The sequence below is a fragment of the Branchiostoma floridae genome, chromosome 13 (assembly GCF_000003815.2).
Source record: "Branchiostoma floridae strain S238N-H82 chromosome 13, Bfl_VNyyK, whole genome shotgun sequence".
Lineage (NCBI taxonomy): Eukaryota > Metazoa > Chordata > Leptocardii > Amphioxiformes > Branchiostomatidae > Branchiostoma > Branchiostoma floridae.
The window spans coordinates 5,318,233-5,341,394 of NC_049991.1; the positions used below are offsets into that span (position 1 = coordinate 5,318,233).

Here is a 23,162-nt window from a genome sequence, read left to right on the forward strand (position 1 = left end):
AACAATGAATTTTATAATAAATTTAATCTATCAATTTTTCCTTGGCTGATTTGACTTAACACTTGTGCAATCATTTTGTAAGATGCACAAAATACATGCATGTGCACTGTTGTTGGAGAAAACCAAAGAAGATGAGTACAGTGTAGTTGAGTACATGATGATGACGATAATGAGTACATGCACTTTTTACTTAAAAATGCAAATACAGAATGACTACATTGTATCTACAAGTCTACAGGAATGGCACGGTCACGCTTCGTCTGTTGTCTGATCTTTTTCTGCCTCAGTCGCTCCCGGTTGGCATTCTCTACACTGGAACAACAGCACACAAAAAAAACAATATTAAACATCAACAGATATGCCAATTTCTGATACAAATCTGACATAACATATCAATAAATGATGACCAAGGAATCATTTCTACTGACACTCGAAGAAATCAACATATTTTTCAATGTATTCTACAGATTTATAAAGTTACGATGTACAAGCATTATTTTCTATTGCAGAAATGAGGAAAATGTTGGAAAACGAAACAACATTTTCATCACTCTGATATCAGATTGAAAATTTTATGTCACTTGCTGGTGGACAACCCCAAAAAGCATAGGGTTGGCAGAACTTTGCTATGGTAACCGACTACCCGTAAAAATGATATCAACTAAATGCAATCTAAAATTCTAACTCCTACCTTAGTCTCCACATGTTTCTGTCCTCCTTACTGGGTTCCTGGGGTTTCTTGTTGACCTCCTCGATCATCTCCCTCAGCTTCTTCAGGGCGTCGGCCAGGTTCCTCATCTGGAACCGACTCACCTCAGACTTGATGATCAGCTCTCCTTCTTTATTGATGCGACTCTTTTGCTGCAACACAAAACATCTATCAGTATGACACATCTGTACTGTTGTTGATATGTGTTACTAATAAAACCACAATACCTGGAAGCAAACTTAAAAGATGGAGGCTGCTGGAAAACTGGTATCATGTCTACGTGCAAGTAAGTCTAACCCCCACTTGACGGTAAAAGACGATAAGCTGGATAGTGAGTGAGAGAGATTTACTGTTGATATTCTATACAGAGACTTCTATTACAATGTACATGTACTACATCTACCTTTGTGGTGCTTTTATTGTGCTATAGGAGGGAATAGGAGGCTTTTGAATTCATGTTTTCCATAGTCCAGAAGTCATACAATATTACAAAGAGACATATTTTTATTACAATGTCATGAATTCGTAGACCGCTGGTATAAAGTACACATCAAAGACTAAAAAAAATGAAACACATGCAAACATTTCAAGCTGTACAGTACTTTGGTCTGCATGTTTTCTTGGAAAGCATTGTTATGGTCACAATGTCTTGATTTTCAATTGGAAACAAGTGATAGTATATGGCAGTACCACATCTGTAAGCTTCTGTCTGACATCTTCAGGCAGCCAATCAGCACTCTCCACATGGAATCTCAAGTCCACCTTTGTGTTCACTGAAAAACAAAACTTTCAATGATTCGTCAATGAAGATTAGACATCCAGGTAATAAGATATACCAAAAGCAGTTAGGCCTAGGAAAAAAAATGTTGTGTTTCCTGTTTCAGTCCTGAAAAAATTAGGGTCGGTAGGTAGGGGATATCTTTTTTTTTTGTAATTTTTTTTAGGCTAGCCAAAAATCTAGTGATACATATTACAATACAGTTGAACAAAGGAAACTGAAATGCATGAGGACACTTGTCTTTCGATGTCAAACTTTGATTTTGTGCACAATAGATAGGACAAGCAGACTGTTTTTACTTCAATAGGAAGCAGGCTGAATAAAAATTCTAACTGGAAGCTATGTGACTCTACTGCCCACCCAAAAAAAAGTCTAGGGTCGGCAGGTTTTTCTAGGGAAGGTAGGGAAACAGGAAACACAACATTTTTTTTCCTAGGCCTTACTCAAATAATTTACTTAGTTGCTTAAGTAACTGCTATTTAGCAAAACTTTCAAACTTTCAATGTCTTTTGTGACCATTTGATACAAATGATAAAAAGCTGTTACAAATATTTTCTAAAAGAATAAACAAGTGTGCGTGTATGAAGTATAATGCACATCATAAAGTGATAAGTTTCAAATAATGAAAATGAAACTACCTTTGTTCACATGTTGTCCCCCGGCTCCACTACTTTTGCTGTATGAAATCTTTAACTTGTCTAAAAGCAATAAGACAAAACATATAGTTATGCACATTGTCATTGATTAAAAACAGTCACAGCCAAGTTGTTATTTCTAGCAATAAGTATAAAATATCAGTACATTTTAGTTATTATTAGATATCAATCCATCGTTGCAAGTGTTTGTTTGAATGCAAATTTGAAAGAAAAGAAAATATACACTGTACAGTATACAATTAGTATGACGTCAATGAAATGCCTGTATACACAAAATTATATGATACTGACAGAGCTGTCACATGCAAATCAAAATGTTTGGAGTCTCTTAAAACAAACTAGAAGACTTCTCACCTACAGGGATGTGCCCATCAAACTTGTCAGGGTTACTGCGTGTGCTGTAAGCTCCCTATTGGAAGAGAAGGCCATGGTATTATACTATAGTATCATTTGATACTACATACAGTTTCCTTGCATTTCATATCTGCTTTGTTTTTCCAAAACTCCATCCATCTACAAAATATCATAAAAAAATACAGACAGACATGCAGATAAACATCACCCCAATTATTAAAGATAACTCTTTCATTCTTGGAAGTCCATTATAATTTATGGACTTTTCGGAACATTTGGGTTTAATTTGGGTTTTATCTTATCAAGGACGTTTTCTATTATGGGCACCCCTTAAATTTTTTAGTGGTTGAAAGGATGAGTTTGACTGCTTGTTAGACAAATTATGATTACCTAGGAAACTATCTTTTTGTTGCCTTTGCTTGGCGTCTATGACTCCGCTAGACAAGGTCTCTACTAGGTGCTGTATGCATGTGAGTGCACTACTAACACAGTATGCTGTATGATATAATCAAGGAGCTCCTTGATATAAAATATATACTGTAAATCACTTTATCTTCACGGTACCAAATTTTCACGGTCTGAGAAAATTGAACTTGTTCTCGGAACTATATGTTCACTGTCGAGGCAAGTGCACATGAAAAATGTCTGTGAATTATTTTTTATCGGTAATGATAAGTTCACGTTACAGTCGTCACCGTGAAAACAGTGAACATAACATTACAGTGAAAAAAATCAGGAATTACAGTAGTTTGGGTGGGAGGGCGCTCACCTCGGGAACTTTCAGGAAACTTGTGGGGTCGCTGTCGGGGTATAATCTGTCCAAACTGTACACACTCTTGTACGTGGAACTTCTAGATATATGAGGAACCTGACAAGAACCACGGTGTAGTCTGAATAGGGCGCAACAACTTCTACGGAGCATTTTCAAACCGGGCAGGGAAAAACCTAGACGGCAAGGACACTTTCACTGACCTCTGACCCTTCTTGTCAGCAAAGACCACACAGCCTTCCAATGATGAACATGTTAGTAAAAGAAAATGTACTCAGAATTTCTTATAATCGGTTATCGTTTATACATATGATTATACATATGTTAATATTATAAATGCAAATTCGTTTGTCAGAAAGAAGTTTTGTACAACAGTCTGATTTTCGAAATTGAAAGAATAATTAGTTATAGTATGGGGTCTTGGCCACATTTGTAACAGGGTGCCGCCATCTTTGCGAAGAGCGCGCACGTCGGCTGCAGATGATTTGCAAATCTTTGCTTTAATCTGAAGAATTCCTAAGCTAATGGGTCATTTCCTCCAAGAACTTGAGTCCAGGAACCTCCAGGAATCAGTTCAAACCGATTTGCGAGCCACAGGTAAGAGGATTGTGTGGTATTTGTCGGGATATGTTTCAAGGCTTAGCTGGGCGCCTCTTGTGGCATGAAATGGTAGCGTGGCCGAGCGGTCTAAGGCGCTGGTTTAAGGCACCAGTCATTTCGATGGCGTGGGTTCGAATCCCACCGCTGCCAAGACCTTTTTGCTCCTTTGGCGGTGTTTTACAACTTTCTCCGTCGCTTTCTTCACTCATTTACCCCGTTAGGTTTGCTCTCTAAAATCCATCTTCGTGGTTTTTCATTTTTTTTAACGCAGTCAGGTCATTTCCAGATCACGCTTCAAGTTCAGCGAAGAGCGCTGCCTATCTTATTCCTTCGGGACTGCAGCCTGAACTTTGACATCGTAGCATGGCGGAAGACGACGACCCGGTAGTGGACGAGGTACAAGCTCTGCAATTTCAACATTTTTAAGTTATCAATATGAAAATTTACCTTCATAAACGTGTAGTATGATATGATGAGATAACACCACAGCTTCTGTATTTCGTATTACCCTCTCAAAACGTCGATAACATAGTAACATAGTTATAACCTTAGCAACCATGCTTGCATGCTAAGGTGATATACCAGTGCAGTAGTTGTTGCACATGGCACCGGCATGTTGCGTCAAGGATATTAACAAAAATTCAAATTTGTTTCTTAACCTCCTTGGTTGCATGTTGCAACTTTGCAAGATAGAAGCATTGAATAGCATAGGTCAAGGGCAACAATTTAATTTTCCAACTACAAGTGTAACGTTAACAAAGAAATCAAAAGTGAATCCCATATTTTACGCGCAATGAAACTGCTCTTTTCGGTCGGCAGGCATACAAATACTAGTTGGTTGTTTGTGAATAACCGGACCGACATGTTTGACGCAAGGCGCCGCAAGGTCACCTACTCATTTGTAACACGCCTGCTGTCGTCTGACAATGATATAATTAGAGTGCTTGTACACTCGGACGGCTTTTGCCACAGCACATTCTGGCGACATTATGTAAAGTATTTGTAAGTGTAGCTTTGTAAATCTTTGTTCTGTGGCTGTTTTTATGGGCCATGGGCCTGATACAAAATAAATAAAAGTTTACGTCTATATAACGTTATACTACAGGTGACCAGATGTAAGCCTTATTTTTGTCGTTAAAGGTTGATGTCTTCCTTGCAAAAGGGCTTGCAGAGAACTTGTACCTCTTTCAGGTAAGAAATTTATCAAAAAGTACATCCTACTTTTTATAGTTTTGTCAGGTCTGTACTTTGTATCATCTTACAATTTCTTTAACACCTGAAGTTTTATGGTACTGCCTATACTTAGAGTAAATGATTTGGCCACAATATTGGTCCATTTATCACTGCAGTACCCTCTACGGCCAGCAGGAGTAATCCATGACCCTGCCAAGGTCCAGGCAGCACGGTTCAAACCTCACCATAAAAAGGTTTGTCTGATTCATTCATTGTCAGTAAGATATAAGAGACATGTTTGGCGTATTCAAAATTGCCTTTAGCTTTTCTACTGTTGGTTTAAGTTTTTTTTTACATGTTACTAGTAAGTTTGTAAATAAAGTCTTTAGCAGCCATTCCAATTGTCCTTGAGGGGGCCAATCAGTTCCAGACATGAGAGATTGTATATTATGTATAACACAGGCTTGTCTTCCTTGTGCAATTCAGGTTGAGTTGGAAGTTGGGATTGATACCCAGAGTCGGCAGTATGCGTGGAGCAAAGGGGAACAGATAGCACTGAATGTGGACGGCAAGGGTCAGGAGGCCTCACATTTTGGAAGGTATGAAGACAAACTCTCAGCAGAAACCTTTGTTGTTGTTTTTAGACACCATTTTCCTCTCAGGTAAAACCGGTACAATGGCCTGAGTTTGCAGTCGTGAGTTCAATCATGGCCGCTTCATACAAAAGACTTCAAATATGGTATGCAGGGTTCTAGCCAGGATTTCATTTTAGCGTAGTGGGAATGGCATGGTAGCGAATCGACCAATCAGGAGATTGGTGTGGAAAGGGGGTCTTGGCCCTTCCATGGTGAGATTTTGAAAATGTAGAGTTAAAAGTTGGCACACAATTTGAAGGATTTTTGGTCAGTTTTGAGTGGCATATCATCATTTTTCATTGTTCAGACATTGATTAGACATTGTTTCATAAGCAAATGATAGCAAAACACTAGTTAAAGATTAGCGTAGTGGCCCTTATTTTAGCGTAGACGTAGTGGTCACAAATCATAGCGTAGTGGCCCACTACGCTAAAATGCACTAGCTAGAACCCTGGTATGAGCTGCTTACTCTGCTTATTAGCAGTACTCAACATTTGGGAAAGAGTATGGTAGTTGAACACACAGAGACCACTAGCTGTGGACTAGCCCCCTGCTGTAGTGATTGCACAATTTGCTATATATGTGCACCACTGGTTGGGGAAGTTTAACTTGAATCTTGCTCTGGTGCAAAGTTTTTATTTTTAGATTAACTGTCAGCAGATGGCATTGTCAACATACTATAGTGTTTGTGGCTTAATTTGTTTATTCATTCCAATGTCTATGTGACTGAGAATTCATGTTTTTATTTGTTGTTTTTCAGTGATGTCATGGATAAACAGGTCCTGGCATCAACCACAGTTCCCAATCCAGCCTCCTGTTATGCTGTAGGCATGGTCAGAGATGGTGAGTGACAGTTTTATAGTTATAAAGCAAAATCTATATTGCTATTGTTAGCATCTCATAGAAGCAGCCGTGTTCTGGTCACCTGTCCCAGCTCAACCAATCACTCGATCCATGTTGATCACTTGACCCAGCATAGTACTGTAAATGCAGAAATGTTCTCGGTGGATTAATGTTCGCGGTTTTCGCGGCGGCCGTTTCACCCCAAATTTAAAACCACCGCGAATATTTTTCCATAACAGTAAGAGACTACAGTGCATGGTGCTACCGCGAAATTAAAACCACTGCGAAAAGTCCATTTTCTGCTACCGCGAAATTAAATCCCTGCGAACTTAAATGCATTTACAGTAATTAATCGGGCTCTTGAGTGATGTTTAGTAATTTGCCATCTTACTTAGCTTCTTTTCCCAGACTAACAAAGTATGAAACTCTCTCAATGACAACTGTTTTCCTTCTGTATAGACAGCATACCATCTGAAAGTCATCAAAACCAGTATCCACTGATAGCAAGTATAATAATTTGACTTAGCTCACTGGCAAGAACTTACTAAACTAAGTAGAAGTGGTCAAAGGTCCTTGCATTGAACAGAAACAACAACTTTTTTCTATCCATCTTTTCTTTTTAATTACAAGTGTCAACACTTCTAACAATATTTGACACCTACTAGCTCTTGCTGTGATACATAAATCCCAATCTATACACAGTTTTTACCAATATCTGTGGATGTGTCGGGAGGGATCTTGAACGTTGGCCGCGGGACACCCGTGGCGCTTGCAGTCATAAACAACTATATAGCCTAATGAGCCCGCGTTGTATGCTAATGAGCCTTCCCGAAGTCGGGACACATCTACACGCTCGCAGAAGCTGTCGGGGACCCCTGTTAAGCTATCGGGGACCCCTGCTAAGCTATCGGGCGAATGCTCCGGACCTTTCGGGAGAAATTTTCCCGATATCTTTATGGCGATATTGCAGTTCCATCTAGACGCTGAAAAAAAGCTGTCGGCGAGAGGTTGTTGGCTCGCCGATATCGGGAAAAACCGTGTCTAGATCGTGCCTAACACACAGTTGACTTGTTATGTCACCTATATACATATTCTACAGGTGAGTTACACCTGACACCTGTCCATGGAGCGGTACAGATGAGACCATCCTACAACTACCTGGACAAAGCAGACGTGAGGATGAAGGAAGCTGCAGCTGCCATGGCTGCTGATGCTGGTACTTGCTTTAATAGTCTTGTATTTCAGTACCATACACCATGGTACCATGTAGGGGTGGGTACAGATACCAGTACAAAACCGTTTTTCTTGTCAGACCGGTACGAAAAAAAAAGCGAACCTGAAAAAAATCAGTGGATCGGGTCTTGGATTGATTAGGCAATGAACAGATTATATGGGCATTTAGGGTTCACACATTTTGGGCTTACCAGTCCAATAACATGATAAGAGTGGAGTAGACGCTTCGAAAACTGGTTGATTTGCAGAACCAGTCAGTATTGCCCTAAGAAACTTTGGCTAGGTAATATTCGAAGCCGAAAGAAAAAGGCTATTTGATAGAGTGACCAAAATCACACCAACATTTTCATTGTTAAAAACGCCACAAAAGATTCTCTTCCTACTAACATCAAGGGATCAATCTATTGTAGAACACATGGGGCATTTCATTTTCAAATGTCTTCAAGAAAGAAGTCAAACCATGTAATAGTTACGTAGACTTAGTACCCTATTATGTATCGTACATGTATGTATATTCATCCACTTAATATTTGTATGTTAGAATTTAGTTTATCTACATGTATTCAGACCACATTTATTCATCTCATGCTATTAGTCATTCTTTTCTTGCAATTAGCCCAATGGGCATGAATTTGCAATAAACTTTATCATCATTATAAAAGCACTTTATAGCACTATAAAAGCAGTTTACAGAGAACTTTGTTATCCAGTGACTTATCGCCCTGATGAATCTATTCACGGATGTCTTTACTTCCCTTTTCAGGGGAGTCTTCTCAAGATGAAGAAGAAGATAATCCTAGAGCTGTCACGGTAAGGCAAAGGTTTAGAGAAAAAAAGTTGACTGTAGTAATCTAGCCTGTAATGTAAATCTTTAATTTGTCTTTTTATATCACTTTTGTAATCTGACAACATGAGATGTTTGATATACAGTGATGTACATTTTGTACAGTGTACACATGTTTGTATTGGTGGACATGGTAAACGAATGTACCAGTAGATGACCATGACATAGTTAGCGTCTTAAAACCACATTTGTTCTTTTCCGCAGGTGCGTTTTGCCCGCCCAGAGACAGACGAGACAAAGGCCCGCAGAATGGCTTCATACCAGTACATAGAACAGCAAGTGGCTGATGAACAGTGGGTCAGCTGTACCGTACATGGAGACAAGGTAAGCTTTTTTTTAACGAGCTTGCTCAGTAAAAGACCATATGGCCCACTCATGGACACTGAACGTTAACTGTTATAGTAGAAGCATTTCTTCTCCCTTAGGCCATGTTGATTTGATTATATGGATGACATCCTCTGGGAACTCCAAAACTGATGCGAGCGAGCGAATAAAAAAAAGTTTGGCCAAAAAAAAAAGTTGCCTCCAGTATGAAATCAAAGTGGCCAGGAATGTTGAACATAGGACTAAACACACATAGTATAGTATACCAACAGTTAGGTGTAGGGACCAGTACATTATACGGGTGCAAGACAATTTTTTTTTCTTCTTGGACCAATCTGAAAAAAACAGACCTGGAAAAAAATCAGAGGAACAGGTTTTGCCAATTACAAAATGGACACACTATGTCGGCAGGCATCTGGGGTCTTACCGGGGGCTAAGAAGACAACAAAAGGAAGTCAAGTAGAGTTTATAGTCAATTGTACCAAGTTTCTACAGTCAAAGGTACAAAGACAGTTAGCCTTTATTACATGGAGATGGGATTTTTAAATGCTAGTGGGAGTCCAATAGTCCACCAAACAGATTCCTTTGTAGCAAAACTGACCAATTACCATTGTTTTGAGTATTGCCAGTTCTCAAGATTACTCTGGACCTGAACGGGACCTGAATTTCTGTACTGGTACCTCCCCCTACAAACAGAAGATTTTTTTTCTTTCTGTCCTTTCACATCTTATTCTTTGAGTTTAGATTTATTTTGGCAGTCTATGGCATTAGACTATGATTAATTATCTGTTTTCTGATACTTTTTTTCAATCTACGGAATATTTGTGCTCATTTTACAGCTGCTTTGTACAATTTATTGTGTGTTGGAAAACTTTTTTTTTTTGGAAACGGCCGAAAATTGGTGCGAGCGCGGATGTCATCCATATAATCAAATCAACGTGGCCTTAGTCAGAAACATCAAGCTTACGCAAGCTTGACTTCACTGACTCAATAGGCAAAGCAATGCTACGAAGGCTGCTCGGGAGAATTTCTCTACCCCATTTAGGCCCGAATGGTTTTGATCAACCAACACCAGAAACAACCAGAACTCTAGATCTGAGGTAGTCTAAGTGTGGTGGGTTCTTTGACATGCTCAAGTGAGGTTTGGCTCTCCTCAAACAGAAGGCCTCCTTTTAATGTTCCATCCAACATGCCCGTAGCCAGGGGGGGTTCGGGGGGTTCTTCCGCTCAAAGTTCCGCTTTTTCACGCACAAAGGTCCACTTTTTCATGCTCAAAGGTCCCCTTTTTCATGTCCAAGATTTTTTTTCAAAGGCATGACTGATTTGCATTATTCACTGATAGACATTTCATTCAATCCTAGTGAGTCTATCAGCAAAATTTGCCCCCAGAAAGTGCAGGAAATGGCTTTTCATAGGGTCCAGATTTCAAAATTTCCCCGGACCGCCATTGCAACGCCTCCCGTCTTTGGTATCGGACATGGTGAATATGTCGGGGGAGTCGGCCTCAAAGACTTATGCCAAAAACCTTGTGTATTTTAAGAGAAATTCCATTAAACTTAGCCAGCGAATTTTTCCCGTCAAAATGCAGGAAATGGCATTTCAGAGGGTTAAGATTTCAATTTTTCCCGGGGGTGCATGCCCCCGGACCCCCCTAGGCAGCTCACGCCTTCGGCGTGAGTCTCGCGCCTGCAGCGCTCGATGGTCCCACAAATACTAAAAAGAACCCCCCCCCCAACCAAAATCCTGGCTACGGGCATGATCCAAGGATGTTAAACATTCATAGAAGGCTATATATTTTACAACAATGACCCGAAATTGGAGTTGTGTACTTTCATTCTGGGTGTCAGAGGCTGAGAATTTTTTGATCACCCCTTATATGGTCTATAGAAAAAAAAAATGAATAATTCACGGATCTTAGTGTCAAATGTGCAGATGGCAGCACCAAATCCGTAAGTGTTTTTGGCACCTTTAGACAGATTAGTCGTGAGGCTCGGTGGGCGTCACTCCACCGTCATGGGGGCAGGTGCATGGCGAGTATCGAACCCAGGACCTACTGATTCTGATTCCAACGCTCTAGCCGTTGCATCACACAGACACTCCTATTGTCTATAAGACAAGTATAATGTTGTCTCATTATCATGTGATTACAGGGTCCTTTTGCGGAAAAGGAGAGACAATTACTGTACTCCAGAGCTACAGACTTTGATGCATCCCACTTAACCAGACCTCCAAAGTAAGTGTACACATCTCTCTAAACAAACACATTTGGGTTTTCTTTCCATTTTCTACATTTTACAGCTAGAAATGACTCGAGACCAATGTTTCCTCACAACATATATTAATATTAAACTAACTGTAAGGTTTGTTGTTGAAGATCAGACATCCAGGTAAATAAGATATGCACTACAAAAGTTACTCTCTGACAAGCAACTGGATGGATTTTGCAAACAGAGAGATATCACAGATAGCTAGTTTTTATGACTTTCATCAGTTTTAAGTATTGCTGACTTTTTGTAATTTGTATGTAAATGATTAAGGTAAGGTCATACTTGTTACATTATGCTCATATTTGACAGGAATGAAATCTACAGTTTTAAGACTAGTATATTCAGATAAACCTGGTAATTACTCAATTACCGCACATTGACATATGATTATTTTTTATAACATTTGTGTTTTGTAGAGAGTACTTATCCATGCTTCTACCTGAGACTACTGAAGATAACAGGTGAGCTCTAGCTGATATATCTCTAAGTCCTGTCTTTTTAGTACTGCTACTGACCACATCTGTAGATCAGTGACACCTGTAGCTGCAGTACAATGAGAACCAGTAATATGACTGCTTTGAGGAAGATGACAGTCACTTAAATGTCGGTGGAAATAAAGCAAGGGCTGTGAAAAGAAAGAGTCCTTTATGCCCATCAAAACAATGAAAGTAAATAAATATCCAGTACCTCTCCTTTCTGTCCCCAGTGAGAAGCCAGCCATGCCCAGTAATGTCCTGTCCCTGTCCCAACTGAAGAACTTGAGTCTAGGGGACCAGGTCAAGGCACTCATGACTAATGGTAAGTCTTTGGACAGCCAAAAGCTAAGGGCACAACCCGCCGTACATATAATTTGTCCGTACTTTTTTTTTGTAGGCCACGTCTGCCACATATTTCTGAAAACATTCAGGCTGTACAGGGCAAGCGTGTTGCCCGTACTGGCATGTACAGGGGGCGAATCCGCAGCCCGATGGCACACAATTTTGCTTGCACGTAGAGTTCTACGGTGTGTCTGCGTGCTCCAAATTCCGTTGGATTTTTACCTCTTATGGATCCCAAAGGATTGCCCACATTTTGTCACATAGACAGCACGTATTTGCACATACGGTGGGTCGTGCCCTTAGCTAAACTTACACATACATGTGGGAGGGGATACAACCCTTAAGTTCTGAAAACCTTACAAATTTGTTATAACAATGCTAAACCCTAACATACATGTAACTTTTCATCATACTCCTGTTGTTGTTGTTTTGTTGCTTGTGGTGAATCTGGTCAGACAAGCAGCTGCATTTGACAAGCTAATAATGCTAATAAAAGCACTTAATCAGCTAGCTCATCCTTACAATTGTAATTGAACACCAGGTCTGCTTCATCCAGGTTGGGGGATGTGGTTCAAACATGTACTGTTGTTTATGGATATGCATGATGATATAGACAGTTTGCTTGCTCAATCCTCGTCTTACAGATTTTGGTAGTCAAATTTAAACCACACAGACTGCTTTAAAGCAGTCTGTGTGGTTTAAAAGTTGTCTATCACCAATACTTTCTTCCTAAGGTAGTGAGGGTAAAAACATTTGCATTTTTCTTTCTTCTCCCAGCCAAGATGATGAGTTTCTCCCAGCTGCTGGCCCTGCTGACCAGTGGGGTGGACCCTACAGCAGTGCTGCGGACAGTCCAGCAGGTGGCCATGCTGGTCCAGGGCAACTGGGTGGTCAAGAGGTGAGGACAATCTCTCATTCCATACAGCCATATCAAATCTGTCACGTTTTCCACAAATTGTTGATAAAAGTCAAGCTTGCCTAAGCTTGATGTTTCTGACTTAGGGAGAAGAAATGCTGCTACAGTTATCGCTATGGGCAGCTCTTCATTACCAGGATGGTAACATCAGCCCCTACGATCTTGATTTTAAAAAAAACGTGTAGCATACAAGCATTGAGAAAACAGTATGTGATCTACATTGTAGATCAGGTTGTCTCCAGGACCCGTACCTCTGCCTCAGGCTGAAAATTTGCATGTTGGGATGAACAAAAATTTCTCCCAGTCTGATAAAAAAAATCTCAACTATATGACATAAAATTAAAAAAAAAATTAAAATATATTTTTACAAGCAACTAGTAAAAAAAACTCATTTGAGTTTGTAGAGTTTATCATGGTCCAGAAATAGCTTGACAATTAAACGTTACATATTGTAGCTATTCTTCCTGTGGTTGACCATTATTATATTAACTAAATGCTGTGCAAAACCAATATGACACACAGGAAATATAACATCAGCAAACTGTACATTTATACATATGGGCAAGAAGGAGTAACCAAAGATAGTTGTGTATAATGCCTTTCCTTCTCCACCATAGTGACATCCTGTACCCCAAAGACACATGCAGCCCCCATAGTGGCACCCCTGCTGAGCTGGTGTGCAGAGGCAGGGACTATGTGGTTAGTGTTTAGATTTGTCAAGCTTCAAGCCACTTTTTATATCTTTCATATGTGCATACAATAAAATTCTTAGAAAAGAGTTTTGTGTAGTTCGTCATGCAAAAATGTAAGCCAGAACTATAGATACACAAGAGTACAGGTTGTCAACATACTATTAGATCACAATCATGGTGATGGGAAACTTTGGTACCTTTTCACAGTCCTCTCAACATATAAGTGTTGTGACGTGTGATGTGTATGACGACCATTTTCTTACTGTTTTGTAGATGTGGCGCTTCACCCAGTTTAGATTCATAGTGAGGAAGGAAGTCACTTCCATCATCAAGGTTGGTGTACACTTGAATAACTACATGTACTAGTATCTATGGTAGATGCTATCTTTTTCCCTCCATAAGGCCATTTTGTTGCCATTATACTAGTATGCTAATAAAAAAAAGGTTTCTATCATAATTATAAGATACCAGTAAATTGTACAGAGCAGAGAAAATGTATGTGGGAACTTGCAAATAAATATTCATTGTATCAGGTAATGGATACTGTTATAGAATGGCCAAAGGCAAGTTTCAAAGTCTAGCCCGGTAACCTATGTCGCCCCCCGTCTTTGTTGAAGGTGGTTTCTGCAGGCTGGCATATACTAGTATACCCCCTCCTTCACTCCTCCTTTTAACTGTGTTGACTTGTGTTGATCTCAGCTGCCACATGAAGATGTGAAGGAGATTTTTGAACAGCTGGCCGTGGTGCGTGTGAACAAAGGCTGGGAGTTCCTCCTGCCACATGACCAGGACTTTGTGGACAGGTATCCTGACGTGGTGCAGAGGCAACAGATGCTCTGGGATGCCAAGTATTCACAGTGAGTCATCATGTTCTATACAACCGATGAATTTACTTTAGCCAGAACACACAACACTTCTGTACAGTACTGGGGATATGGCCACTACTGGCGATACGGACACAACTGGGTGTACGGACACTACTGGGGGTACGGATACTACTGGGGGTACGGACACTACTGGGGGTACGAACACTACTGGGGGGACGGACACTACTGGGGGTACGGACACTACTGGGGGTACGGACACTACTGGGGGTACGGACACTACTGGCGATACGGGCACTACTGGGGGCACGGGCACTACTGGGGGTACGGATACTACTGGGGGTACGGATACTACTGGGGGTACGGACACTACTGGGGGTACGGACACTACTGGGGGGACGGACACTACTGGGGGTACGGACACTACTGGGGGTACGGACACTACTGGGGGTACGGACACTACTGGCGATACGGGCACTACTGGGGGCACGGGCACTACTGGGGGTACGGATACTACTGGGGGTACGGACACTACTGGGGGTACGGGCACTACTGGGGGCACGGGCACTACTGGGGGCACGGACACTTCTGGGGGTGCGGGCACTACTGGGGGTGCGGGCACTACTGGGGGTGCGGGCACTACTGGGGGTGCGGACACTACTGGGGTGTGGGCACTACTGGGGGTACGGACACTTCTGGGGGTGCGGACACTACTGGGGGTGCGGACACTACTGGGGTGTGGGCACTACTGGGGGTACAGACACTTCTGGGGGTGCGGACACTACTGGAGGTGCGGACACTACTGGGGGTATGGACACTACTGGGGGTATAGATACTTCTGGGGGTATGGACACTTCTGGGGGTGCGGGCACTACTGGGGGTGCGGACACTACTGGGGTGTGGGCACTACTGGGGGTACGGACACTTCTGGGGGTGCGGGCACTTCTGGGGGTGCGGACACTACTGGGGTGCGGACACTACTGGGGGTGCGGACACTTCTGGGGGTATGGACACTTCTGGGGGTATGGACACTACTGGGGGTACGGACACTATTGGGGATACGGACACTACTGGGGGTACGGACACTTCTGGGGGTACGAACACTACTGGGGGTGCGGGCACTACTGGGGGTGCGGACACTACTGGGGGTACGGATACTTCTAGGGGTACGAACACTACTGGGGGTACGGACACTACGGGGGTACAGACACTACGGGGGTACAGACACTGCTATGGGTGCGGACATTACTGGGGGTAAGGACACTACTGTTACCTAGTTTTTGCAAAGTTTATTGAGATTACTTTTGAGCTCTTTTTTTTACAGATTGTCCAAGTTGTTAAAGCTGGCCAAGGGGGACACTCCTAAGAAAGGAAAGGAGCCCATCCACCCAGGTAATGATACCATGCGCGGATCCAGGGGGAGGCGCGCCAGGCGCCTCCCCCTTCAGCTGGCAAAAAAAAAAAAAAAAAAAAAAGATTAGCAAGATAAACCCAGGCTACTAGGGGTCTTCGGAAGTTATGCCAAGAATATTGACAACGTTATAAAACTAATTCGCTTATTTGAAAGGAGATTTTCTGGTAATTATTAAGAGAAACTTGCAGTTTGCAATTAATATTGGGTCTTTCGAGTCACGTAAACTTACGGTAAAGGCCCGGGGCGCGGCTGCATCAATTTCTCCCCAAGAAACTGGTGGGTCGCTGTAAGCCAAAATTGGCGCTCAAAGATATAGAAAGAGCGTGAAAATTTTGAAAGAACTCTAGAAAATCAGCGAAATTTAATCATTTTTGATAAACTGGTGATTTCTACCGTCCGTCATCAGAGAGACGCAACCGGTCGACCCCGCCTTGGGAAAATCGGCGTCGTGCGCCGACACCCCCCTCCCCACTCCAGTTCTGATCAGTCGCCGCAATAACCGTGCTGACGTTTTTGTTGTCATTTTCCCCCGATTAATCGTCATCAATTGCCACCGCAGAAGCAAAAAGAGTCCGAAATATATGCAATTTCAAATGCGTAAGGCACTTTCAAAATCGTCTCCGACAAGCCGCTCAGATCCCACAAGATTTCTATGCAATTTTATAGGAGAGCGAGCAGCTTCGCGGTGAGAGGAAAATCGGCAGCCAGGTACAAATAATTTTGAGATATTGTTTGTGTAGCGTGGCGTCATTTATGAATATTAACAAGGAGGAACTAGCCTTTGTTAGGTTTGTTAGGTTTGTCCTCAGTGGTAGTTGCTAAAAATAGTAAAAAAAAATGTCCCTAACGTGAACAAGACAGCCACAGACATGACAAAAAGTTAGTGTTAGTTTGCTTCTCAAGTTTGCTCAGAGATGGCTCTAAAATGCACCAGAGAGCCTCTATTTCTTAAAAATTTTCTGGGGGAGGCCCCCCATACCCTCTCGTGCTCTCCCCCCGCGCAGCTTGCGCTGCGCGCCCGCGGCCTTCGGCCGCGTCATGGTGCGCGCCCCCCCCTTAGCAAATTTCTGGATCCGCCAGTGGATACTACAGTTCAAACTCACTACTCTGAAGGATTCTCATGACCATTTGTAACGCAATTGTTTCAGGTCTTTGTCTAAAAATCATTTAAGAATACTGTATCTCCTTTTTTCTAGGCCAAGAAAAGGAATCCGTGGTAGTCTCTGGACAGGAGAGAGTGAAGACGGCACGGCAGCGCGCCCGATCCAGGTCTCAGCAGCACAACGATCCGAGTAGCACGTCCTTGCAAAACTCTGCCGCATTACCCGACGCAGCCATTGTTAAGACTGAACCAACGGATGCCGGGGAACCCATGGACGTTTCCAGTGGTGTCGACAACCATTTGGGAAATGGAGAGCTCCCTAAGGGGGCCTCTGCTCTTGCTGCTAGCGCTAGTGACAATTCCGGCAAACCGTCGGACGAACTTAGGACAGAGGTGGTGAGGTTTTGTAGCGAGAAGTTGAGGAGTAACATGGTCCTGAGTATGAGCGAGATGAAGAGATTGTTGCTGCTGCGGTTGTCGCAGTGTCCGCCCGGCGACGTGCTGGGCACGGGTGTGTCCGACAAACTACTGGAACAGTCCACGTTTGAAGCGGGGGCCATGCAGATACAGCTACCTGTGAGTCTCTGCTTGCTTTGTATATCAGATTTCTCATGTAGGAAAAACATTTGCTGCATCAAGTAGCAGTTAAAGGAGTCCTAAACTTCACAAGAAGGGTGTTATTTTCCATAGATATTAATTTTAGGAACTTAAAATAAAACTTGCATGCTACTCCACATTGTACGCGGTACGATAAAATACCCACTAGTCTTGCATACATGTACATCAAAAAGCATTCATTGTGCCTGAAATTGCCTGACAAAGGTTTGATTACAAAGCCATCTTGTGTTGTGTTGTTTGATATCTTGTGAACAAATGGCCATTTTGGTGTGCAGATCGCCCCTAATTACATTGTATGCCAAAAATATTCATGCTGAAAGAAGTGTGTAAGATTTACAAACACTGTCAGAAATTAGTCCCTCTAATAGCTAAATCAACTACTTGACATATTCCTAAATTCAAAACAAAGTATTTCTTATTGTTTATTTGAATTATGATGTCTGTGGTGCTATGTTTGAGAAAATATTTTTTATGTTATATTTTCCTACAGTGGCCCCCGAATTCTGATGCTACTCCAGATCAACAGAAGGTTTTTGCTCTGGCTCATTTGGGAGACAAGTATGATAAGGTATCATTTTTTTATTGATTTCTGTCACATTCTGTGACTATTATTGATTTCTTAATATCATGATATTGACTACTGTGACCACTCATTAAATTTGCTATGCCCGGTAAAGTACATGTTGGACTTTGGATCAAGGAAGGGTGTCTAACTAAGCCTAGGAAATATAGTATTTTGTTTCCGTTTAACAAACTGTCCCTAGCAAAAATCTGTCGGCTCGAGCCTTAGCCATTTTTCTTGGTCGACCGCTGGCAAAGGGCATAGAATTTTCGATCTGACATCTTGGCCATAAAATTCAAAACTCTGTTAACTGTTTAATAATGACATTGAAGACTTGATGTAAGAGTGTGTAGTTCATGTCCAACTTTTTGACTCAACTAGCTATAACAAAAAAAACTGCCCGTTTTCCTATGCAGATTCGTGAGGTCATTTTAGAGATGTTTAACGAGTCCTTCAAGCTCCGGCGCAACGTCATCAACACCAAAGTCCAAGAAGCTATTGGTCAAGAGGCCAACAAACACGACATAGAAAAAGTTCTCAGGGTGAGTAGGACACAATCCAACTCCTCTTTGTTGCTTGTTCTGTTACCTCATTTACTGGTCAGGTCTGTTTTTGGTTATGTTTGTGTGTTCACACCTCTAGCAGCTTATGTACTGTAATTCACTTTGTTTTCTTGGTACCAAACTTTCACAGAAAATTTAACTTGTTCTCGGAACTACATGTAAATGTTCACTGCGAACGAATTGTTTGTTATCATGACCAAGACGAATTATTTTTCTATCAGTAATGATAAGTTCACGTTACAGCCGTAACTGTGAAAACCTTGAAAATAAAAGTACATTGAAAAAATCAGGAATTACTGTATCATAACTTTGTTTTTGGCAACACCTCAGAGGTGGAGCCTCCTGTGATATTTGGTTTGGTTTGCTGTGTCTGCTATATCAGCTAGTTAGCTGCCTAGTGTCCACATTGTATATTGTCACTGTTGTAATTTGAAGAAAGTCAAGTTGTGTATGCTAGCTAACAAATATATTTTACAGCCAACTGAGCTAATACCTGATTCATATTCTAAAACTCTGTAGTCTCAAATTCTAATCACCATGTTTTCTTTTTTTCCAGGAGGTGTGCATGGTGAAAGGCAGTCAGTGGTATCTAAAAGGAACCCTAACCTCCTAGCACACGATGAAACATCAAGTCACTCTTAAGTCTCTGCCAAGACCGTATATTTAAGTTTTGTACATGAAAAACAGCCAAGATGATGGATTTTGAAGGAAAAATTGATAAAAACTTGGCCAGTGTATAATATTTCTTTGAAACTCTTACTCCTTGTATTGATAATGTTTGTTGTTTTGTGTTGATGTGGTCAGATAATAAAGTATATTCTATAGAAAGATTTGATAATGTCTACACATACATATGCTCTTAAATACATTGAACATGTGATGGGTAGCCTACAGCAAATCACGAACCAAAGTTTACATTGGACACAGGTGAACAGAAGTTCAGAAAATCAGTACCATTTGATTTCAGCAATGCTTTAAGTTCTATACATGTAGATATTGGGTTTATCCTTCCTGAGATTGAGAACAAGTTATCAGAAGTACATGTAATTATAAGAATGATGCCTATGTTCAAGACCACAGTGTAAATACACTATAACAGCCCTGAGGACACAGAATGTTATTTGATATACGCTGCCTTTGTTATTATGTGAAACTCAATACCTTGGACAACATTCGAAAATGAAATTATCAAGTGTACTAGCTTGCCATAGATGTCATCTTTTCGACAAACAATAATTTACATTCCTTTTGTTTATTTTCCTGATTTGCAATGATGTCATCTTAACCTTACACATACTGAGTTACCTGAGAATCAGTACCAAGTGGGAGGTGTACATTTGCTGGTATCATGCCAAGGGTTAACATTATTTGTACAACCATTAATAATAAAGAACTGGCCAGACTCATCAGTTTATGTTGTTTTCTTTCTGAAGAGTGTGATTGTCTACTGAATCCTCTAGCAATTGTTAGAATATTCCACAGTCTCATGGTGTAAAGTACGTGTAGTTGTATGGGGATGATCGTTGATTCGTATGCTCTACCCATATTTGTCAGATATCCAAAGTTTTATATTGTCAAATTTATTGTAGAGAAACACTGCAGAAATTCAATTATCAAGAAAATTTTCCAAGACAATGTCAATAAACATGCACTAGTACTCATTTAAGGCACAAAATTGTAAATTCTCCAAAAACAAAATTACTGTTGTCACGCCATTGCTGTAAATTGTTCTATTATGTCATTGCATTGGAAGTTTCCCTTGATCATCAAATTGCCTTTGATTCATAGAGCAGTTCTGACTTGACATTAGAGTCTGGGAATGTTTGCATCTTTATCGAACTATAATCAGAGAGAATCAAATCCACAGAAATGCCAAGTTGAGAGTTGCCCTCTAAGGTGCAGTAAACTTGCCCTCCTTAAACAGCTGCTGCCATGTGGCCCCATTTGGGTACTGATAATCACGGATAGACTCTGGCTTCATCTCGGTAGAGTATCCCGCAGCTTTCGGTAGGACGTAGCTGGCGTTCTTGATAACGATAGCCTCCTTGAAATTCTCGTGGAGGTGGTCGGCGAACTCGCACACGCGGTTTTCCAGGGAGCCGGAAACCGAGATGTAGTCGAAGACCGCGAGATGCTGCACCATCTGGCATAGACCCACCCCACCGGCGTGCGGACAGACCGGGATGCCGAACTTCGCAGCCATCAGAATAACGGACACCACCTCGTTCACACCACCCATCCGACAGCTGTCGATCTGACAGAACTGGAGCCCGCCTGCTTGTAGGAGCTGCTTGAAGATGACGCGGTTCTGACACTGCTCGCCAGTGGCTACGCCAATCCCCAGGGGGTTGAGCGCTTTCGCGATGGTCGCGTGGCCAAGAGCGTCGTCGGGAGAGGTGGGCTCTTCGATCCACAGAGGCTTGAACTCAGCGAGTCGCTTCATGTGGTCGATACTCTCCTGAACGTCCCAGCGCTGGTTGGCATCCACCATCATGATGTTGTCCCAGCCGATCTCCTCACGGATCAGCCCACACCGCCGAACGTCATCAGCAAGGTCCGCACCTACCTTAACCTTCGAAAATAAACGGTAAAACTGATGAGAACAGAAAGGGAGCAGACTGTACGTATTGAAAATACTGATAGGGATCTAAAATTGCCATGATGCATTGGAAATTCAGTGTGAACATGTACCAAGATATCAAAGTCCATACAATGCATCAATGCCAGAACCAAAAACAGTATCCCATAAGAGATGAACTTAAACAATCGTTGTTGTGTGCTGTTAAACTATGATAAATGTCAGAAAGAAATCAGCTTAATTTGCATGCATTTAAGCTACAGAGTAAACTACAAGAGAATACTCTGCAAGCAGAGGTTTGGCTCCGGCTGTTTTCTACATGTTTTTGAACAAGAAAAGGGGACATATAAGAAAGCCCAACTAAAAATATACAAAAACACAACTGAAGACAAACATCTGCTTTGAGAGAGACAAGAGCCCACCTTAAATCGGGTCCATCCCTGCGCCAGTCCTTCCCGACACCTCCTGCGGATCTCATCCTCACTGTACCCCAGCCAGCCAGCTGAGGTGATGTATGCTGGGTACCCCTTCTCCAACATCTCCTTCTCTCTGTCTGCTTTACCTTCCTACAGATGGACAAAAAACACACTGTCAACTAAACACTGACATTTGAAACAATTCATTTACACCTTGTGATAGCAAAGCTTTGTTTGCTTACTTCGCTATCTTTCTTTCTGTTTAGCTAGGGCTAGATTTGCTGTTTTGGTTTGTTCAAAATTTTCCTGGTTTACTTGTTCCTTTATGTTTTTCCCAAATAAAGCATCTTTTCACAATACTAACGTTCTGCACCCAAAGAGAATGAATGAATGGTTCAATACGTTGTTGCAAGACACAGTGTACAATAGTTGCCTTCACTAGCTGAAATGTATAACTATTATGAATTACAATAAAAGGTAATCAAGGAGCAATAAAATGCATAAGCTTAATGTTAAAACCTTATAAAACTTATTTTTAACATAAATGTATATGTGAACTTATTGTCAGTGCTATATTAAACTTAGAGTTGATATTTAAGACGTTACAAGTACCTGCTTTTTCTTCAGCATTTCAACAGCTTCTTCCGTAGTCAGGACGTCACTGATGTAACGGAAGTCGATGCACGATACCAGCTTCTCTGGCTCCATGTCGACTAGGAGCTTCCACAGAGGCTTGCCTTCTCTTTTCGCCCACAGGTCCCACAGCGCGTTCACTATGGCCGCCGTGGCAAGGTGGATCACTCCCTTCTCCGGCCCGATCCACCGCATCTGACTCTCGCTGGTCAGGGCGCGCCAGAACCCGGAGAAGTCCCCATAGATATCCTCCAGCTTCTTCCCGATGAGGAGGAATGAGAGGGACTGGATGGCGACCACCACTACCTCAGTGCCCCGGCCGCAGGTGAATGTGAGCCCGTGGCCTTCGAGCCCGTCCCCGGCGTCCGTGGTGATGACCACGTACCCACAGGAGTAGTCGGGGTCGGTGTGCATGGCGTCCGAGCCATGGGCCTCCAGGGAAGTCGGGAAGCGAAGGTCGTACGCCTTCAGAGCTGTTATGATAGGCATGGTGAAGGATGCGAAAGCTGTGAACCCAACCAAAGGAAAAACTAGAAAGGGGAGGGGCAGTTGTTCACACTGTCGTCAAAGGGAAAAGTCCGCCTCTCAGACGTCAATAGTTTGCGGTGGTCCAAAGATCAGTTGTGACCTTTGCAGCTTTGTAGATGCGCCTCAAACAAAAGACTGAGGTGGACTTTCCACTTTGCCACACGTTTGTTGCAGACGACACTTCCGGGATCCAGGTGGAGGTTAGAGGTCAACGTACTGTAGGTCAGAGTTCATCGCAATGGCTTGTGGGATATTTCCAGAGCCGTACCCTCTCACTGCAGCAACACGCAACAAATATTAAAGTATCTTTGAA

At 42.0% G+C, this 23,162-nt stretch overlaps 3 protein-coding genes and 1 non-coding gene across 5 annotated transcripts; 2 read left to right on the forward strand and 2 right to left on the reverse strand.

Moving 5' to 3' along the window:
- Positions 1-21: 21 nt before the first annotated feature.
- Positions 22-3,489, reverse strand: LOC118428389 (peptidyl-tRNA hydrolase ICT1, mitochondrial-like). The gene is made up of 6 exons (XM_035838431.1): positions 3,267-3,489; positions 2,498-2,552; positions 2,126-2,185; positions 1,400-1,482; positions 692-861; positions 22-312 (listed from the first exon to the last, which is right to left on the reverse strand). The coding sequence occupies exons 1-6, from the start codon at positions 3,417-3,419 to the stop codon at positions 225-227; spliced, it is 609 nt and encodes a 202-aa protein (XP_035694324.1). The 5' UTR covers positions 3,420-3,489; the 3' UTR covers positions 22-224.
- Positions 3,490-3,700: 211 nt separating this feature from the next.
- Positions 3,701-20,097, forward strand: LOC118428382 (DNA-directed RNA polymerase III subunit RPC5-like). 2 transcript variants are annotated; one of them, XM_035838422.1, is made up of 21 exons: positions 3,701-3,863; positions 4,138-4,262; positions 5,007-5,057; positions 5,216-5,293; positions 5,526-5,638; positions 6,435-6,517; positions 7,617-7,733; positions 8,514-8,560; positions 8,799-8,918; positions 11,069-11,151; positions 11,602-11,646; positions 11,892-11,983; positions 12,781-12,901; positions 13,537-13,618; positions 13,885-13,944; positions 14,311-14,468; positions 15,760-15,827; positions 17,046-17,527; positions 18,060-18,137; positions 18,548-18,673; positions 19,251-20,097. In XM_035838422.1, exons 2-21 carry the CDS (start codon positions 4,230-4,232, stop codon positions 19,305-19,307), a joined length of 2,094 nt encoding a protein of 697 aa, XP_035694315.1. In that variant the 5' UTR covers positions 3,701-3,863; positions 4,138-4,229; the 3' UTR covers positions 19,308-20,097. The 2 variants fall into 2 exon arrangements, with proteins under 2 accessions (XP_035694315.1, XP_035694316.1); XM_035838423.1 differs by having other exon boundaries at positions 4,153-4,262.
- Positions 3,935-4,016, forward strand: Trnal-aag. The gene has a single exon. It is a non-coding gene; the product is annotated as a tRNA-Leu (tRNA).
- Positions 19,931-23,097, reverse strand: LOC118428383 (mitochondrial enolase superfamily member 1-like). Its single transcript, XM_035838424.1, has 3 exons — positions 22,301-23,097; positions 21,695-21,838; positions 19,931-21,266 (listed from the first exon to the last, which is right to left on the reverse strand). Exons 1-3 carry the CDS (start codon positions 22,808-22,810, stop codon positions 20,586-20,588), a joined length of 1,335 nt encoding a protein of 444 aa, XP_035694317.1. The 5' UTR covers positions 22,811-23,097; the 3' UTR covers positions 19,931-20,585.
- Between the last annotated feature and the right edge of the window lie 65 nt (positions 23,098-23,162).

What these genes read in the sequence shown, in the direction of transcription:
- LOC118428382 (XM_035838422.1), top strand. Translation starts at nt 4,230, where the DNA reads ATGGCGGAAGACGACGACCCGGTAGTGGACGAG. An exon ending in GTACCGTACATGGAGACAAG is followed by an intron (nt 8,919 to 11,068) that starts GTAAGCTTTTTT and finishes ATGTGATTACAG; the next exon opens with GGTCCTTTTGCGGAAAAGGA. An exon ending in TGGGAGACAAGTATGATAAG is followed by an intron (nt 18,138 to 18,547) that starts GTATCATTTTTT and finishes TTTCCTATGCAG; the next exon opens with ATTCGTGAGGTCATTTTAGA.
- LOC118428389 (XM_035838431.1), bottom strand. Translation starts at nt 3,419, where the DNA reads ATGCTCCGTAGAAGTTGTTGCGCCCTATTCAGACTACACCGTGGTTCT. An exon ending in GACAGAAGCTTACAGATGTG is followed by an intron (nt 862 to 1,399) that starts GTACTGCCATAT and finishes TTTGTGTTGCAG; the next exon opens with CAAAAGAGTCGCATCAATAA. An exon ending in AGAAACATGTGGAGACTAAG is followed by an intron (nt 313 to 691) that starts GTAGGAGTTAGA and finishes CTGTTGTTCCAG; the next exon opens with TGTAGAGAATGCCAACCGGG.
- LOC118428383 (XM_035838424.1), bottom strand. Translation starts at nt 22,810, where the DNA reads ATGCCTATCATAACAGCTCTGAAGGCGTACGACCTTCGCTTCCCGACT. An exon ending in AAATGCTGAAGAAAAAGCAG is followed by an intron (nt 21,839 to 22,300) that starts GTACTTGTAACG and finishes GTCCATCTGTAG; the next exon opens with GAAGGTAAAGCAGACAGAGA. An exon ending in AGGGATGGACCCGATTTAAG is followed by an intron (nt 21,267 to 21,694) that starts GTGGGCTCTTGT and finishes TTATTTTCGAAG; the next exon opens with GTTAAGGTAGGTGCGGACCT.